Genomic DNA, 20607 nt, shown 5'->3' with positions numbered 1-20607 from the left:
TTTTCTTTTTCTGTTAGCACTGCAAATGAATTCTTTATTGGTGAGCAATGCAAAAAGCTTTCGGGCTTGCCAGTAGGAATTGTTAAATTAAAAGGTTATTTCCAGAACACTTGTATCTCATCATCTGAGCACCAGAAGCAATTAAATCTTTACCACTGTGCTGGAGAGGACTGCCTGGAATGGAAAAGATTAGATATTTTTCAAGATGTTGAAAGGATCATGATTCTCAGAAAAGACCCATTTAAGAATAGTTTATGACTGTTGTAGTTATAAACTCACTGCCGTAAAAGGAATGGGCTGTATATTGGCAGGCTACCAAGTCCGGGAAAACGAAAGTGCCGCTCAGCGCTATTTCAGTGCATCAGACCTGGGAGGAGCAGGAATGGACGGGGGGAAAATCCCAGCTGACCTATATTTACTCTCCTTTGGGAAGCATTGCCAGTCATAACTGTTGGGAAGCAATCTGCAAATGACAGATGTGTGAGCGCTTGCAAGGCACGGAGACTCGCTGGCTTCTGCCCTTAGCCAAGGATCCTCTTTCCTCCCAGGCTTTAGGGACTCCTTACTTGTCCGGTCTCTTCCTCTCCTTGAGGTCTCTCTGCTTTTTCTTGTGTCTTTGCAATTCTGCTTTTCCCATTTCATCTGTTGCCCACAACGCTTGCAGTGGCTTGTCTCTACACTAATGAAATCTCTTTCCATTTTACACCCCTGCCTAAAGACCAAGCCAGAGTCCCTTGAGCAAGGACCCTCTTGACTTTTGTATTACTTAAAGGAGAATTAATTAACTCCCCCCCCTCCCCTTGCACTCAGTGTAGCACGGATGTCCTCTTCATCCCCACGGTACGAGGCCATGTCCCTTGGCTGTTCAGAGGGGACCAGCACCACTGCCTTGCTCTGTGCAAATGTTAAAAGTAGTAAAATAAGGAGAATTCAGCCTCGCAGCTCTCTCCTCCATGGGAGCAGTTGCAGAACAGGGGAGCATTAATGTGCTTTTCCCCTTCTCGCTTTTCTTCAAAAAACCCTTTGTTTTGACTATCCTCTCCTGTCTCGGGCCTTTTTAATTTGGCCCCTGGACACACCTCTGGGATTTAGTTACACCAGCACACCAGCCTCTTTGTTGCCAAACTGGTTTTTCAGTAGCTGGAGAGGGGAGCCGTGCAGTGGCCAGTTCAGCATACAAAAAGGGGATCCTGTAAGGGATTGTGAGCTTCCCATCTTTGGCAGCTGATGCTAGAGAGAATGTTAGCTCGATTTAGTAATTAAATGAAAATTAAATACAGCTCTGTGTTCTCTGCTCAGGTGTAGTGTTTTCCTTTTATAAGTATAAATCACTTTTCTATTCTGGATAACCATGCTAATATAAATGCAAGCTCAGAGACACATGGAGTCCTACCTCCTAACAGCATATTTTTTTCTCAACAGTTGAAATCAGTGAAATTATCCTGATTCTGAAACCTTTGTGCACAATCTGGTTTATTTTCCCAGATTTTAACGGTTATTTTATTGGAAAGATAATCGGTTTAGCCTGCACGATGATAATCTAAAATCTGTTGTGGGAATCTCATCTCTATTAGATGGAGGAGTAAAGTTTGGATAATAAAGCTTGGACTAAAGGCTGCGCTCCTAAAAAGATCTCTGATTCACCTCAGTGGGAAACTTCTAGGCAGCCTAAGGACAGAATACGGAGGGTGGTTAGCCCCTAGGGCTTTGCTTGTCACTGTGTATCGCACAGGGGGAGCTGGGGTGAGCAAGTTCCCTCTATAGGGACAGCAGTGCTTCCATGCTGTCTGATCCTTCCTCATCTTCTTTTCCTGCTTTCTTCTATTTCCTTGTCTGATCTCAACTGTTAGACTTTTCTTCTTCCTCCCCTACTCCAGCTGTTAAAATGACGAATATAGAAGATACTGCTACTGAAGCTTCCCAGCTAGAATATGAGAAAGATACCTCAGTAGCATTAATAGACTGGGCCATGTTGCCCCATTTTGCTTGAGAAAGGCACCGTGGGGAAGCCGAGGGCCTGGGGAGGGCCTCCTGTGCCCCGCAAGCTTGAGCGGCTGCGGTGCGTGCCGTGCCGTGCCGTGCTGGCTGTGCCCGGGCAGGCGTGTGCCCACCTCCAGCCCTGCTCGCTCTGCAGGTGCAGGGACAACCGCTATGCTTTCCATTGTGAGTCATTAAATATACTCATTGGTTAAGCACTTTTCTGTTCCCTCCACAAAAGATCATTCCTGTAAGTAAGGCCCATTAAAACAGCTGTAGCTGGATCTGTCAGTATCCTAAAGTATGTGTCATCCAAAGCGATACTTAGAAATCTCTTATGTGTTAAGACTGTGTTCTGTATTGCAGAAAGGTGTATATTTTAGGTTTGAGTTTCCATGATAAATACGCTTAGTTGCTATGGGAAGGGCTTAAAAACAAAATCCAGCATAAGAGAATACGTAAAATTCAAGAAAGCAAAAAGGTTTTGAACTTCATTTTTTAGGCTCCTTTCTTATAGCAGTACTAACTAAGTTTAAAGCTTGATGTTTCCTGGTTTTCCACTCAAATATTACGAGGTATGGCAGTAATTACCTCCTTTATCAGGGCACAACATAAACTTCCTAAAAGTACACTGGGTCGCCATTCAGTTTGCACATTCCAGTGCAAACTGCTATGGAGAACATGCTTTAATTGAGAGTGTTAAAAGTGAAGTGGGAATTCAGGTCTAATACTTCTGATTTCTGTGGCTGTAATTGAGAAGCTAGTATTGTATGGGGGGGGGAGGGGAAGTATATGCAGACAAGCATGCAAGTTAAATGCTACAGTACTTTTGTAGACCTGTAAGGCTAACACAATTAGTTTCTTTTAAAATGTCTTATAAAAATCTCTTCAAAAAGCCTTTGAGAAGCTTATATTTATCTTTATGAAGTTTTGCTGCATGTTGTTAGCTGTTACTGATTCAAGTATTCTACTCTCATCAGACAGTGAGCTTTTGCAAGGTATTTTAATAGCAGAAGACACCTTGTTTGCGTTATCACTGGATATACAAGCACATGAAAATCCAGAGCCTAAGATCTCTCTTTAAAGCTGAATTTCCAAAGGTTCTGTCAATTGCCTTTACAATTTTGTGCTGAATGCTTCAAATACAGTACAATGCATTGAAGCATGCAGTTGTCTAAAAATATAATTACAAAGCACAACTGCATATTCACAGGATGTGTGGGGTTTTGAGGGCTGAAGGCTGCCGCCTCATTGTTCTAGCAGGCTGTTGGGAGGCCAGGACAGAAGGGATGGTTAGCCCAGGCAGTGAGGTGTATGTGTGTGAGGAGAATACTTCGTGCACTGCAAAGCGTGCTGGTTTCAGGATCAGAGATGTTCTTGGATCGGAAGGGGGAACCGGAACTCTTCCCTTCTCTTTTCTCTAATAAACAACCAGCAGTCCTCATCCCCCTGCTGAAAAGTTTTCCTGTGCTCCAGTCTCCTGCCACAGCTGGCAGCTCGGTGATGGTTATTGGATCAGACCCCGTTAAACAGCTCCTTATAACCTAAGACATTTACCGCAAACAATAAAGTCCCTAAAATCTACCAAGTGCAATGCAGGGAGCAGGAGGGACCAAGGGCTTCGGCGTTAGCAGAGGATGTGTTGAGGGAAGATGACTAGGGAGTAAATAACTGTTCAGACACAGAAATCCATGATATACTGACATACTTGCTCATGTGGTTCTCTCTAGGCTGCACTTTTTGTTCCTGCAGTGCCCAGTGGTTGCTCTGTTCTGTCTGCTGAGTCTGACTGGCAGCAGCTTTAGGTGAGCAAAAGCCAAATAAAAAAATATCCAAATGCTAAGGCTGGAATAAATGTATATATATTAAATATTCCACTAAGCTTTATCAGTGAAACATTTGGTTACAGTTTGCTTTATGTCAAAATAAATAAATAAATGAAACCTTTGCAAAACAACTGTTTGAAATTATTGCTGGACTGGAGAAGCTTAACAAAACAAACAGTAATTAAAATTAAACTGTTAATGTAACACTTGCGTATAGAAGACTCACAGGCCTTTACTGTCTTCTAACTTCTGGTTGTTTGGGTTTCTCCAGGATGGCAATAGTTTTGCTCTTTTGCTTTTTCCAGTGACATAGAAATTCCTGACATAAGAGCCTGGCTCTCTGGCTAGTGTGTATCTATCTCTAATTGTTTCCTGCCCTCCAAACGGGGCCAGAGACTTGGGGGGTGGGGGAGGGAAATTGGAAAAAATGTAGAAGCCTCACACAATATTAAGGTCTCATTATTGGGGCAAGCAAAAAAACGATTGTTCCCTTAAGAATCTGTGTTATTTTTTAATTTACTGGTAAAGGGCTAAAACTTCACATTTTTCTTGAGAGCTGGGATTCTCACATAGTTTTAGGAATTTTGGACCTGTGTTGTCAGGAAAATCACTGAATATGGAAGGACTTAAACCAGTAGTGTTATCAGCTCCTGAGACCCTTGATGTTTCCCTTCCAGCTCTTAAAAGCAAGATGTGATAATATCAGAATTGAATCTCTCAAGTTGTCCCTCCCCCAAAGAAATTTCTCTAGTTGCAGACAGAGGTTGAGAAAACATAACCTGAGTACGTGCAAAGTTCTTACTTCCAAAGGACAAATTTGACAGACCCTCTACGGTACTTTTTAACAAATCATGTTTATTTTGGGGCTGAACTTGTGATTTCTGAACGTTTGCAACTGACAATAATGAAGCTCTTGAAAGCTGGCAATACTTCAGCATGTGTCAATATCAGGATATCAGCATCCTAGAAGGAATGCTTTCCTGGAGTTACAATGTGTATCATCCCAGCGAAAGGCTCCTGAAGCCCACCTAAGGACATAGTTACTGCTGTATTTGCGTGATCTATAAGATTTAGAAGCTATCTCTGAGCATAGTGTCCGTATTACGCGAGCCAGGCAGATGAAAGCTCTGCACTGTGCTAGGTTAAAGGGGAAGGGCAGTGAAGGGGCTCCAAGAGGTCTGGTGACACTGGGGGACAACTGTAGAGGAGCCAGCGGCGTCCTGGGTGTTGCAGGCAGTGCAACAAGCAGCACGTGTTCAAAAAAAAAAAAAAAAAACCCAAACCAAAACCCAAAGCAACCCACCAAACAACCACCCCCCAAAAAACACAGATCACAACAATGACAGAAAGTAGCATATAAAAGCATCTTCCCCTTCCCTGCATTGTGAGCTTTGCACTGAGCTCTTCATGGAGCATCTGTCCCACCAGAAAAGTGGCATGTTGCAGTGCTGTAACACAGACACGTGCAGGGTGAAAAGTCTGCGTGGTGGGAGTGCAACGCTGCGGTACTCGCCGTGGTGAGTGAGTAGGTTACCATCCTTCTCTGTCAGCCTGTTCTCTGTAGCTGTGGAATCAGGGTGTGGAGCACCTCCAAACCGAACGTGTTAATTGTGATGAGATTGACTTTGCTCTTCTCTTTACTCATTCTTTACAAGCAGTTCTTAACCTTGGTCTGTAAGCTCCCCGCGGCAGGGGTTTTGTTTGCGTACGTACAGTACCTAGCACCAGGAGGTCCCCTCCTACTTGAAACTACTGGGTGTTGCTGTAACGTACAGAGTAAATAAAAATAGCGATCAAAACGTCAGCAGTAAAAGAAGAAAATATGTTAACTGCAATAAAGTACTTTCATGAACACTCAGTTATATTTTATTGGGCTTTCAGGACTTATATATCCTCCGAATCTTTATGAATACTGGAGACTAAATAACAACATTTTGGTGAACACTGAAATGTTTGACATTTTCAAGAGATCGGGTTCTATTTTATAATCCTTGGGGATTTCAGATAATTTCCTTTAAACTGTTTTACCCTTGAGAGCGCTACGGTCCCGACAGAGGGGAGCGGCGTTGGTCTGGGAGGTCAGTCCGGGACCGGGGAGGAGCGCGGCGGTTGGGCCGAGGGACTGCGCAACGGGCAGGTGACGCGGTGCGTCCCTTCACCTCGGCACTGTGACGCGGTGCGTCCCTTCACCTCGGCGCTGTGCTCCTCAGGTGCCCCTGTCTGCCTGCTCTGGGAGGCTCCAGGAAGGCGCTTGAGATCATACAGGCGGGGTCGGTAAAGACTTGGCCTTGTAGGCATCGGTCTGTCCGTCCGCCCTTTGGCGTGCCCAACTCCAAAGGGGCTGACAGTACCCCCGGTCTGACACGACCGCTCCAGAAGCTCCCGCTGCTGAGGGCTTTGGCGGAGCCGAGCGCCCACGAAGCCCCGCGGGCGGGCCGCGGCCCAGGTGTAATGGCGGCCGGGGCAGCCTCCCGCCAGCCGCCGCCTGACGGCCGGGCCGCGGCGGGGGCCGAGCGGTGCCGGGCCGAGGCCGCCAGGCGGCGCCGCCCTGCGCGGGCGGGGAGCGCCCGGTGCCGCCGCTGGCGGAGCGGGGCTTTGTGCTCCGCCGGGCGGCCGCGCTTCCCGCCGCCGGGGCCCTGGCAGCGGCGGGGGGCTGCGGGGCCGCGGCCCGGCCCGGCCCGCCGCGGGGGGAAGCGGCGCGCTGGGAGCGTGGCTACCTGCGGCCCTCTGGGCTTTCAGCAGCCGGTGGGCTGCGCGGGGGGAGGTTTAGTCGTCTTGTTAAGCAGCTCTGCAGTCACTCGCGACGGGGACGCGTTCATTTCTGCGTGACGGCTCTCGGGCTGTCCGCCGCGCAGCGCCCGCCTCCCCCCCAGCCCTTCGCCGCCGTTCAGCCGCAGAGAGATGGCTGGCTTCGGCAGCGGGTTTCGTTCCGAGAAGCCGGAGTTGAGGCGCGTCCACGCGAGCGGGTTTCCGCCAGAGAAAGCGGTTCGGTAACGCGTGTGGCTGCGTGCCGCCTGCTGCTTCTTCAGGGTGAGACCGTGGTCGGCTTCTCCGCGGCTGTCCCCCGGGACAGACCCCTGCTGCGGGCCGCTGCCGGACCCCGCGCCCTGCGGCCCTTGTGCCGGGACGCTCGAAGAGAAGGAGGGCGGCTGGGAGGAGGCCGGGAGCCGTGCCCTGCCGCTCGTTAGCCACCTGGGGCCTAACCCTGCTTCCACCCGAGTCCGTGAGTGCTTCGTGGCTGACTCCGGTGGGGGCTGGCTCCCGTCCCCGATGCCACATAACCTTCTGGAGCGAGCTGCGGCTGCGTATGGCTGGGCCATAAGGCAGCTGCGCTTCCTCTTTCCCGTCGTGGGTAAATGAAACAATTAGTATTCATGTATTTAATCCTTCTAAAATAAAATCTTGCGACTGCCATCTCTCTGTTTGCTATATTTAAACTGGCCGGAAGATTGTTTAAATATATCTCATGGACAGCTTACAACGCAAATTATTTCCTGCCTTTAAAAAAAAAAGAAGTCGTGGTTTTAAGATATCTGGCAAGTTTATTACAATGAAATGTCACGTTCCTCAAACAAGTCATCAAAAGAACAATTTTTAGCAATGACTGGTTTCCAGCATTCACCATTCAGAAATGTTGCGCAGTGTGATTTTGTTTTATGCAAAATAAAAAGAAAAGCCTGCACGTTTGATCTGCCCGGCATTCGCGGGTGTTCAAAGCGGGATTCTTGCTATCTAGCTGAGGTCCTGAGGTCTCTCCCTTAGTACCTCTGCGCTTTTGACCGCGTAGGTTGCTACCCTGAGTTGCTCTCAGTTGGGTATCTAAAGCAGCCGTCGTGAATGTCCCCCATAAAAATGCCCCCTCCCTCTCACTTGGTAGCATAGAAAGTTGCTTCACTGAATCCTATGTATTACGTCTCAAAATGTTAAGGCGGAATCAGAAATGGGCGAAACGTAATAAGAAAATTGCATTTAGAATTGTGCTGTCATAAATTGTGGTCTCATAAAATTGTAAGCATTGTTTTTTCTGTGAATGTATCTTAACATTTTTGATGTTTTAATTTGTTCTCATCTTTTTTTTTTCTTTTTTTTTTCTTTTTCTTCCCTACTCAGCTCTTGCCCCTGTTCTTTGCCTCTGGTTTTGTTGGTGAGGATATCACAGTGATGTCTGCATTCAACCTGCTGCATTTGGTGACAAAGAGCCAGCCAGTGGCCCTGCGAGCCTGTGGGCTTCCCTCAGGTTGAATGGGTGCTGCTTGTTGTGTCATGCATAATGAAGGCCCTTTTAGGAACGGGTGTCTCTGCTGCAGGAAACAATGTGCTATGGGTTGCTCTGGTTTGTTTAAATTTTCCTTTGAACCCAAAGTTTGTTTGCTTTTTTTTTTCTTTTTGGAAAAGTCACTGGCTTGAGTGAGGGTTTTCATATACGAGATTTTAGGATGCTTGGAAATGCTGTTGGACTTCCTTGTCCAACATATTCTCTCTTAAATTTTATATTATTTTCTTAATTCTGGCAAAAACAGTGGAATTAAACTGAAAATAATTTATTAAATGCCACTTATAATTTTTTTTAAAAGATGCATAAAAGAATTTAGCATATTGATTGCTATTAAGTCATAGGACTTAAAAATATTTTCCAAAATCTTTAGCAATATACTATAGTCACACCCCATGTGTCCCTTTTCACATTTCTATTATGAATTGAGTATGTTGCACTGACAATTATGTACAAAAGGCGTGCAGAATTTAAAACTTAATTCTTTCATTCCTCTGACAGCATATTCTTTAGTTACATCACACTAAATAAATAAATGGAAACATGCAATTTAATGCCCAGATGCAGCTGCACTTTTCATGTAAGGTCCAGGTTCTGCTATTAGGTCTGTGAAGGGTGCCGTAAGACCCCATCTCCATGAACTGGTTATATCATGAAAACCTTGAACCTAAGTATGTTGTGTTTCACTTAAACAGCAACAGTATCTGTAAGGTCTGCATAATGATGTCAGCGTACATGATTATGTGGGAGAAAATAAAAGCTGCACTGAGCTAATTTTGAACGTTACTAGGAATTTTCTTGACACCCAAGTAAAAAAGATACAATCCTGACTGATTAGTATTTGAAGCATCAAAAAAGAACTAGCTTGGGTGTTTGTACTACACTCACAACTGGTTCATAAGGGTGCAAAATGTTATCCGTACTTTTTCCCAGAGCTGGACTTAACAAGCATATGGAGGTGATGTTTTAAAGATTTTTTTTTGGTGATAAGACATCGGTTTTCAAGCTGTTGGATTTTTCTAAAGCTGATTACACTTTATTTGAACTAAATCTGAGTCCAATTTTTGCAGCATTTGTGTTCTGTTTTCCCCCACATGTGCACAAAACTCCCATTAACCTAGATAGGAGCTGCAAACACATATTGAGGAAGAGAGAGAATAGCCCACATTGTGTCAGCCTGACCTTGGTTTCCTGTTATATTTGCTGCTGAGCCAGATTTAAAATCCTAAAAATATAGGGTAAGCAAATTTCCTTAGCCCTCATTATGCATCTTTTGATGCGTGCTCACATTGGTGGTGTCTACCTTAACATGGGGGCCCTCACTCTTCTGGCCATTTTGTTCCCGCTCTGAAAAGGAGATCTCAAAGTTGGTCAGCTGGAAACACAGCCCGTGGGAGGTTTTGCTATTGCGTACCTGTTTGCCAAGCGTTATGTTAGCTATTGTGTCAAATCATTTTTCTGGCATAATCTAGTAGTCACATTTTCGAATAAAAAGCTCATAACACTGCTGTTTATTCCTGTCCCTTTGATCCGTAACTGTGCAAACATTAATAGATTGAGTTCCACTGACTGGCTACTTTATAGAGAGAGAAATAGAGAGATATATATATTTATATATAATAAACCCAAATTCATCTGCTAACAGTGGAATAATATACAATCACATATCTCACATATTTTAAGGGTAATCTAAATTCCCCAGATGCTTATAAATTAACGTAAGCTTGCTTTGCCTTTGGTTTGGGTTTTGTGTGTGGTGTACTGAGGGGGTTGCAAGTAAATGGTATAGCATGTATCAAATTAAACATGGGAACAAGATCTAGAGCCAGCATCTGCTTAAATGCCACAATGCACTGTGACTTTAACTTTTGAATATACAGAAAACGCCCCAAGTTCTCATGAATTTTTTATAACATAACGCTCTGAGTGAGTACGTTTCCCACCACCCAGTTCTGTGCGAATTGTAGCCCTGCAGCCATACCACCATGCTATGTGCCCACCGAGTCTGGAGTGGTGTGGAGTTTGGTCTTCTTCTGGTTGAATGGCAAATTCCACATGGAAGGAGATTTTCTAACCTTCTGGAACCCCTGCCCACTCAGTGTAAGGGAGCAAAGTGCCAGCAGAGCTGTAAATTGGGCTTCTGAATGCAGTTTTAAATTCCATGCAGTTAAATATTTGCAGGACAAGGACTTGAATGAAAGTATCATTTCAATTTCTATGCTTGGAATGGTACCTCTGTCCCTCCTATAAGGAACAAAGTAATACAAAGTAAGGTTTACTTCATATTTAGTATAAAGTCATAGCTATAGATCAAAAGCAAGTGAAAAAAAAAATTTTTTTCCCCAAAAGTTAAATGAATGAAATAATGCTAAGAAGTATCTTAGACTGGGCGTGACCTTCTCTCTCTTCTTTGAAACACTATTTTGTGAGCATGCGTGAGTTATGCTGGATTATTCATAAGCTCAATTAACAGTTGTACTAGTGAAGTGTTTTTACTTGCTCTTTTTCTATTTGTATATTAGCACCTGGAGCATGGATCTATTCTTCCAAATTGTATTTTAAAAATATTCTTTTGTCTGAAGTTAGGACTAAACGTTTCAATGTGTGCAAACCTAGTGCACGGTTTGCCCATAACATTTTTTTATAGCCGACATGGTAAAATCAGAGTATAAGCAGGCACTCCCAGTAGATGGCACTAAGCATATGCTGTTTTGCACGCCTAGCACTATATGAAAAGCTTCCCATTTAGGAGTCATTCCTACATGAAGTACACCCTGACATCTTATGAACATTTCAAGTATTTTAAGAAAAGCATGAGGATTGGGAAAAATCACATCAATCTGTGCTCGTACGCAAACTACATGCACATTGGTTCAAGGTTTCTTCGTTTCCAGTAATGATTACAGCTTAGTTGGGTCTGTTGTGTGATGTAGAAGTGTCGCTCCTTGAGCCTGCTTTATTAGAGTTGAATGCTCTGAATTTCTTTGGAAATGTAGGATGCACTCAGCACCTGCCAGGATTTAGTTCACAGAAATTAAATCTTTAAAAAAAAAAAAAGAAAACAAAACCACAACAACCCCCCCCAAAATTTTTAATGTAAAAACTACTTCAGCTGCTTTAGTGCATACCAGCAAGTAACTGATACAAGTAATGATTACGCAGATTCCATGTACATATGTTTTCTGTAGCAGACCACCAAGCTATAAAGTAAAAAGATAGCTTATTTTGCTTTGCTGTGTCTTAATTATTATGGGTTCTCATTTCTTAAAAAAATCCTTTATTTCTTTAACACTTTGAATGTTGTGCTGCTTACATCACATTTTTTGCATGAGATAATTTGGCTTTTCCTCTCCTGTAGATCAGAGAAAATTACGGGTGCTGTTAAAGTTAAGTAAAAGTAATGATGAAGAAATTACAGGGATAGACTTAGTATTTTTTTTCTGTATGAAATAATAAAATCCTAGATAATATTAAATTGTTGTGAAGTGTTTAATTACTAAAATAACTACTAGTAGGAAACCATACTTCTATAGGATTAGATTAAACTACAATGCATCTGTATGAAGATGGTGCTGGGCATATGGTGTAAGTCTTTATTAAGTAAATGTCTATAGTATAGTTTTATTAAACTTGTTTTATTAAACCTTTCTTAATTCCAAGTTTCAGTATAATATCTTTCCATAGCATTGAAATGAATAGTAAGTGAACAAAAAATTACCGAGTCTCAAAATTGGATCTTTAGTAGTAATCTGTTAACATAAAGGATTACTTTTAGGAGCAGATCTTGCAAACAGTTACGTACATGAGTTATTCGTATGCATTTGTCCCTCTGAACTCTCAAACTGCTCATGTCAGTGAAATTATCTGTGTGCGTAGTGTTTGCCAGATCTGGCTTTAACAATAAAAAGTCTAGAAAAGACCTTAGTCTCACGTGTTCAAAGTACGGTAGCTGCTATCAAACTTTGTGTGACTGAAGTATGTCTAAACGTTTCATATCGTATGTTTCTATGTTCAGAGATATAATTTCCATAATGTATGTTTTAACTTTCCCATAGCTTTCCGTAACGCATGTCACCAAAGATGTACTATTACAGATGTCTTTTCACATGGTCTGAAAGAAAATAAAAGTAAGACTGATATGTTGTATAGCAACACCCGCCAGTATGGCTATGGTTAACTGCCTGTCAATGTTTTCATTATAAATCCCTATTTTCTGGGGTTTATATCTTGAACGTAAAAATTTGCTCTGGGTTTAAATATGTCATACAAGGTCTCAGCTGGATGTACATGTTCCTCAGAACGGGTTGAGGGGCAAAAATAAAAACTCATTTCTATGGAGCTGAATTAAAAAAAAAAAGGCAAATATGAATTTGGAACAAAAATAGATTTTTAAACTTAAAATACAGTCTTACAAATTACCTAGTTCACTACCTCCCAGCAGTTACGAGGAATTTGATAAATGCTTGAAAAGAGTCTTGAACACAAGCATTATGTGAGCACAATAGTAAATAGCATGTGAAGCTGTTCATGTGTCGTTATTATATAAATGTCTGTGTGTATGTCTGCCTCCTAGTCATATGAAAGTAGAATGCTGCATTATCATAATTGAGCATAACTTTATCATATTTTTGGAATGGCTTGAAAATGCATTTTAAAAATCACCTTTGTATAGCTGCCTTAATAGGAGTACGTTCAATGTTGTGTTTGCTTAAAAAATTACCCTGTATTGACAAATGTTTATTTTGTGCAATAGTATTCAGTCTAGAATAGCTTATTTAATACAGTTTAGAATGAAATTTATTTGTAGATATCTTATTGGGAGTAACACTGTTATTGTGCCTGATGCTTGCAAAATTTGGGATCATAAAGAAGACCAGAAAGCCTTTGTTAATGTACCAGTTTCGTTTGCACCCTCGGGTTTGTACCCTGTGTTGCTCCCCTTTTTAGCTCCTCGTTCTGGCGGAGCTTTGCACTCTCCCTCTTCTGCTCGATAGACAGAAGGCGCTGGTCCCTGCCTCGTCTGGGCGGAGGCTCCGCAGTGACTCTGTGGCGCTGAGTAGCACAGGGATGATGAGAAGTTTCTTGTGCTCCCAACACCATGCACAGAGCCAGTTCCTTAATGTGTTCCCTGATGGATCTCTTAAGGTCATTTGCTTTCCCTTCCTACTCCCATAAAGGACCCACCACAAGCCGTTTCTACCTTTCTTGCAGGAATGTTTTAATTCTGGGAGCTCATAAATTTCCTGCGTTCCATTCCTGTGCCCTCTGCAGCTCAGGCTTACTGTGTTTTCTACTGAAGCTGGGTATGGAAAAGATGAAGTTTCAGCACTAATGGTGTTTCTGTGTTTTAAAGTCTCCCATGAAAAGCTACTTTTTTAGTTATTGGACTGTCTGTTTGTAACAGGAGGTCTGAGAAGTCCTTTAAGAACTGCCTTCACTTTTTTCCCTTCAATTAAAAGCAACCCCTGGCTTTGTCCTTTCTCTGAGGAGTACATGATGAAGTACACATCTTCTTCACAGAGAAGAATGTGATGTAAAGGAGAGATGGCAGCACACAAAAAGGAAGGAGATTTTGGAAGGATATTGCTCAGCTGAGGGAGGGCAAGCAAGAAAAGGTGCAAGATGGGAATGTGAACCCTAAAGTCAGTAAGAGTATGTTGGGAAGTGATGGAGGAGATGATTCAGGGGGTCACTTAGGGGATGTGTGAGCTTGGAATTTGATGGTACATTGAATGGCTCTAGAGTGTGGACTGGGAGTCACCATGACATGAACATTCCCGTAACTTAGATGTTATGTTAACTACAGGTTGCTACAGCACAGATCATGATTTGAGGGGAAACGAGTAGAGAGAAATTGTGTCCCAGAGATGGCTAAGAAGCAGAATGTGTTTTTTCTTGGTTAGAAGCTAAACATGTGTCTCATCTCATGATTTCCTTCAGAAGGAGCTGTGTTGGGAAGGGGCGCCTGGCGGGGGTATGCGGGTGCCCCCTGCTCCAGCTGGAGGAGAGGTTCTCCTGGGACAGTAGCTGCTGGCAGCCCGGGTTCGGCGCTGGCAGCTTTGTGCACCGCAGGTAAGAACTCCTGGCTCAATGCTCTGGCCCAGGTCAAGTTGTCCCAAGGAGAGCAGAGCAGGGAAGGGCTCGACTGAGTCCTCTTAAAGCCCTTTTATAGGGCTTGACCCCATCTTCCTGACCCATAAAGCTTGGCTGAATTTTACAGAACCATAGGGAAGTCTGGAAGGCCCACTAGGGAAAGAAGTTGGCAGTTACTAACCTTTTTGGCTGTTTCCCTACCTTTAGTCCTGAAGCAGGTTGAGAGGGGAGGGGGCTACAGTGTTTTCCGTGGTGGCCATAGCAGAGCAACAGCTGGAGCACAGCGTATTCCAGCTGTTCTGTCCTCGTGCTGGGTACGTCCCTCAGTGCTTGGAGATGTGGGATGAAAGGCCATCGAGCAGGCTGTGCCTGCTTGCATCTTTGCAAAAAGGGTTCCTGCACAGTTGGAGACAGACTGAGTTTTGCAGGGGGTTAGATCTGGGCTGTTGTGGGGAATTGGAGGAGAAGAAAGACCTCCCCCCACCCCGCTCCTTTCCTCCACCCCCATCCCAAGTATAGATTGCGGCACCTTGGTTCTTGAAACGCAGTGCTCATTTCACAGGCCACACATCACTATTGTGGAGGAAGCAGCAGGAGGATTTAGCAACAGCCTGAATGCCACAATAAGCTACACACCACTGCGGTAACTGCTGGCAAATGCTGACTTTTTAATTGTTTCCGCTGCAGGGTTAAACCTTTATTAAAGCCGTGTGAATAAACTTATTTTGATGGCTTACTGAAATATTTTAAATGCAAAAGGTAGCATAAAGCACTCTTATTAAATTCAGCTTAATTCTGCTGTTAATAAAATGCCTTTCCATATGTCGTGCACGCCTTTATTGATTCTGACAGAAATCTACTGACCAGATAACAGAGTGCTCAGTGTCTCTGCCTTTCTTGGTTTTAATTTAAACAAATGTAGTGCCTGTGAGAGGTGCTAGGATCATATCAGCAAAACAAAAGTCTCTTTATCTGTTAGGGGAGAGAGGAAGAGAAATCCATCATTATAAATGTTCCCTCCTCTGCTGCTCTACCAATAGATCTTGATCTTGTCTTGCCTGGTTTGCATCCAAGAGTAAGGCAAATAGGTCAGCTGCCCCGTGCACTCTGTCTTTGGCCATCTCAGCAGAAAGGCTAACAAAAGTGGCAGTTTATAACGTAATGAGCTTTTGCTCCACTTAACTGAAGGTGCTTCTATTCACCAACCTCTGCTGAGCAGCCACATGCTCCCATTGCTATAGTACCGGCGAAGATGACAGCTCAAAAAGCCCCTGGGGAAGCTGCCTTCACCTCCACCGGCCAGCACAGGGGGTGGTGGAGTCCTCAGTGGTTACAGTTTGGAGAGGTTGTGAGACCAAGATTGTGGCTGGTAGTGACATTTATTTCATTAACGTGAGATAAGGAAGTCAAGTAGACATCCCTGGAGAGGACAAACGGAGCTGCTTTTCTCTCCCCCTTCCCCACTCTGCAAAATAATTTTTTGTTACATGGTTTTTACCTGGGTGGGGAGTGGAGGCAGCTTCAGATTTCTTTTCCAGGGAATGTCTCTTTGGCTTGCCTGGCTACCTCGGCCACGTAACCTTCTGCAAAGATGCTCGCAGACCTGAGGAAACAACCAGGCAGCTTCCCTTCCCATAGATGCTGCCTATACTGGGACCACTGGGGTTCCAGTACTATTTTCTTTGGAAGGAAAATGAGTACACAGAGGAGATGCGTTAGTTGGGAGTTTGGAGTTGGTTTTTTTAGTGCTTGAGAAGTTTGTTGTCATACATGGGAGAGCTCTGATGGTGACTCAAAATATATACATTTATATAAAACACAAGCTGTGTAGATGACCAGGTGGAAAAAATAAATGTGATGGGTCTGTTACATGATTGCATGGGAAGCTTGCGAATTTGCAAAGAAGGGGCTTGCCTTTCCCTTGTGGCCATGTGACCCTCCTTGGTGTTAAGTAAATAATTTTTTTAAAGACAGTTAATTTTGGGGTGATGTTCTTTTAAGATAGAACCTGGCATTTGACCCAGATTGTAACTGTTGTCCTGGTACCTGGCTTTTGGATTTTCAACGCACAATATAGTGGAAACGGTCTTCGCCCCATTACTCCTAATGCTTGCATGAAACTGCAAATGGTATTTCAACAGCGGGTGGGAGTTAGTTACCTACAGCAAGAAAGCAAAGGAGCCATCCCTCAGAAAAGAAACACAGATCTGTTTTTCAATGTGCAAAACATTTACAGGGGTTTTTTAATGATGAAGTTTGGATTTTACTTAAACTTGACCTCCCAACATTTCAGAGTTCTTTTGCAGCATCTATCCTAGTCAGCAGCATGCTTAGGTAATTTAAAATGGCTCCTGATGGGATTATAAAAAGATCTATCATGTCAAATACACGTTTTGTAAAATGGTGTTTTCCAACTTACAAGCCAATAGGACTGTTTGCATCGATCTGCATTTTCAAGAGTTGTTCTTTTTTAAACTAGATGAGCAGTTCCTGGCTTGTTGGCAGTGAGAGGATGGCTGCCGCGGCATTCTCCCAAGGCTGCGGACTAGAGGCTGCAGAGAACGGGCTAAACAGAAGTGAAATAGGGAGTTGTGCGTTCACCTTTTCCTAAGGAGAGAGAGAGGCAAAACTGTAAACAAGAGGCATAAGCTGTGTAAATGAAATTTGGAATAATAAAACCAAGAGATACCACTTTTAATAATACTGTTAGAGATAGCATATGTAAGGATATTTATTTAAAGAAATGTATGCAAATATTTTTTAACCTTGCAGGATTCCTCTTAATGTCAGTTTGAGGTAATTTACCATTGATGACTAAGGTATTACCCACTCGTGAGGGGACAGGCTTTGGGAAGCAGAGAGATGTATACTTAGAGCCAGATCCTGTAATCTTACGTACATTCGTAGACCCTTATGTAGTTGTCGGAGTTACGCATATTCCCAAGGGTCTGCCCACACAGGTCACATTGCAGGATTGGGGATGGGGTGGTATTTGAATAATAAAATGTGCTGGAAGGCCCCTAAGAAACTGTTTGGGTATATTAAAAGAAGTAGTACTGAAAACTGGAAGCCCGATTTATTATATGGCTGTGCTCTGCTGGAACATTTGATCTTGCTGTATTTAATTCAGGAAGTCTTAATGGTATGCGCTCAGTGCATGACTGTAATGTCCATTAATGCCAGTGGAACATAAGCATACGTAGAAGGGGGAAAATGTATGCTGTGTCTTCCACGCAGTTGAAATGTTGAGTTCATTTCAGTGATAGGAAGCAACAAAACGTAAAAGAAAAATCATTAGAATGGTTCAAAGGACTATTTGAAGAAGGAGAGCCATTAGGCAAAACGCCACCATACTTCAGGGCATGTCAGACACTAATCGCCACCCTCCAGCACGCTGGAGCAGGTGAAGGGCTGAGTGGTGAGGAGTAATGGTCTGCTAACTTATGTCCGTCTGTCTGGACATATCTCGTCGCTAGTTTTCTTGTGATTGCTTATATGGAAGAAAATGGCACACGCCTGCGTTATGAACCACAGATTTGAAAAGGTCAATTGAAATTGGAATTTATATGTGAGGTGAGATGCTTAATGTCTTCATTATCAGGTCAGCACCTAGAAAATACTTTCTGTTCACTTCATGTGTATAGAGGAGGACTCCAGAGCTGAACTGTGAAATACCTGTCGTCTGTGGGTGAAGAGTAAATGGCAGTCAGCGTGCACTGCGTTGGTTTTCAGAAAAGCCATTCCTAAGCACAGGAACGCCATGAAGGCTCTGACAGGATTTCTGTTGGTGTTTGTTTCACCCTCCTCAGCTTTTTTTTTTTATGTTTCTGCATTAAGATTTGTGAGCCTGGACTTTTCTTCGCGAAGCCCTCCATCCTGTTCCAGGACCTTAACAGCTTTTAGGGCTGCTGTAACAGTTGGCAGGAGGCTGAAGGCAGGCGGCCTCACGTGGAAACGCTGGTGCCTGTTTGGGGAACAGTCGCCTGCGCGCTGCCCTTCTCATGAGCACCGACCCCAAGGAGGGCACCGAGGTGCGCTGATTGGAGAGATTTAATTTGGCCTCCGATCCCGCAGCGGAATGTAAAGGGAATTTTGTCTGCCCTTTTAGGCCGGCATTCATCTCTGCTAACAGTGGGATCTAACTGGAGTTAGGAACATAGCTGTGCTGGGCTCTTCTAGAAGTCATTGCTGAGAGCATCACCTCTGAAGAACAAGTGAGATCCAATCCAGAGTCCTAATATAGATCTAATGAATCCAGACTCTGTTATCCTCACAGTGTATATAATTTAGTCTCACCTTTAATGTAATCACGCTGATGTCATGCTATTTGTAAAACTGATGACCTTTTGTCTCTTCTGCCTTGAACTGTATAATTTGTAAATGAACTGTGAGCCTGCCTTTATGCCTGAAATGCCAAAGAAGTTTGTTGCCTGAATGGGAATCCTTTCCACAGCCCATAGCTGGTCTCTTCTTTCGGGAACCAGACTGAGGAAGGTGGTCAGTCTGCACCTTTATTCTCAGCTTTGATAACGAGTTTGATAACAGCTGCATTACTGGTAGCAGATTCTTTCATATTGGACATATATTTATGTAGCTTTATGTTGTCCCCTCCCAAGATACAGAGAGTTGGCTTGAATGTAGCAGACATCTCATATATGCCATAAAGCAAGAGTTAAAAAATGGAAGCCGTCACTCTTGTACTGCAAGTTGAGCACTTTTGTCCCTCTTGCATGTTATTTTTTTCCTAACTGAAGGACAGTATTCCTAGAATCCCATCCAGTAGTTTTTAGGATTCATTGCATTTTATTGAGGCTTGTAGGCTAGCCCTGTTTCACATAACGTATCCTTACATCCTCTGCAGTCAGGGGTGAGTCTTGCTTTACCTCCCTGGCTCTTCGGCAATATGGAAATAGTGCAATCAATTTACTGAGCTATTTTTTTGTTGCTAGCAGTTAAATAATAAGTGCAATTAATTGGAATAGGGCTGTTCTTGAATGCTGAGGGCTGGACCAAGAGATTTCCTTCATGAGTTGCCGTGCAACTATAGCTTTCTGCTGATGTGTACTCCATTAAATTACAAACCTGGAGAGTCCTTTGTCAGGGTAGGTTGCAGTTTACCTCAGTGCAGTTTGGCAAAAATCCCCTGGAGACATAAATACTTGTCTGTACTGTAAAACACACAGTTAATTATTAAAAAGAATGGGGAAAAAAAATCGTTTATAACAAGCTCCCTACTTCTGATCTGTGTCGTGGATCAAGTGGCATATAGAAATTTTCTTGTGCATATAGTGAGCCCATTGATTGAAGAACAGTAAATTTCTAAAATAGATGAAAAATTATTCAAGGAGAGTAAAGAGAGAATATTGACCATTCCTTAAAATATTCAGTATTTCCTCTGACTTTTTCCAAAGTGAAGTTATGCTTAGTTTGCCTTTTTTGCAACATCTAAAGAGCAAATAGAAATAAAAAAAAAAAAAAAAAATAGTTGGTAGACATTTTTAAAAGTGAGGAGGTGTTGGTTTGTAAGATTCTTTGCTGCTCTCTAGACTACTTTTTAATACTGAAATTATAGATGGAAGACTGTCTCTCCAACAGTTTCTTTCTGAGCTGCGTAATGCAACATAACAATAGCTATTTATATAATGCATATGCTTCCTTTCCCTGTTGGCTATACTTTGAAAGGCTTATTAGTCCTAGAGCCCTGCACGTTCGGAGAATAAAAACCTCCAACATTTGACATCTTTAAATAAGCAACCAAATGTTATAAAGAACAAACCTCACTTACAGTTAGGAAACAATATTTACATTTAAGGTTGAAAAGCCAGGATGTAGGAAAATTTTGCTAATTTGGAAGGTGACCCTTAAGTGCACCAAAACCAAATAATTTGTAAGCTATGGCACAGGGCACATTCCTGCAAAATTTGTGTGAATGCTGCTTTAGTGGTTCTTGAAAGACAAACAAAGAGACCTGGAATGAAATCTTTATCCCTCTCCCAAATAAGATTGAAGCTAACAAAGGCATACAGCAGCGCTCTTTCAAAGCTTGCCATTAAAACGAAGGCTCTGCAGCACAGCTAATGAGATGGCTCAGAGTGGAAAACAATCTGTTTTTAAGGATGTTTAGATCAAAAGTAATTTCTAATCTATGAAATAAAGTCGCTTTTCAATACCTTTCTTTCACTAGTAAAGCTTTTTATGTTTGCACTATTTACTTCAATCAGATGTTTTCAATTTTACTTTTTTCTTCCTGAAAATACTTCCTAGGGTTAGTCGGTAGTGACCAACAGCATTATTCTTTTTCTCTCTCCCCTATTCACCCACCCCCACACATTAAAAAAATGAGAAAAGAGGGGGAGGAAGAAAGAAACATCTTTTCTTAAATGATTTGCAAGCATCTGTGCTTTAAGCTACTTTTTATGAACACTCCTTAGTAATGAC

General features: G+C 42.9%; 1 protein-coding gene across 1 annotated transcript in view; it reads left to right on the top strand.

The window, feature by feature from the left end:
• Nucleotides 1-20607, top strand: part of MSRB3 (methionine sulfoxide reductase B3) — a gene marked incomplete at its 5' end in the record, with an annotated part of 86647 nt that overhangs the window by 11403 nt on the left and 54637 nt on the right. The window contains 1 exon segment of the mRNA XM_082310610.1: nt 7914-8040. Within this exon segment, the coding sequence (XP_082166736.1) occupies nt 7914-8040 (127 nt within the window).

Source organism: Platalea leucorodia, assembly GCF_965183815.1.
Source record: "Platalea leucorodia genome assembly, chromosome: 4".
NCBI classification, from domain to species: Eukaryota; Metazoa; Chordata; class Aves; order Pelecaniformes; family Threskiornithidae; genus Platalea; species Platalea leucorodia.
This window is presented reverse-complemented; position numbering and strand designations above follow the sequence as displayed.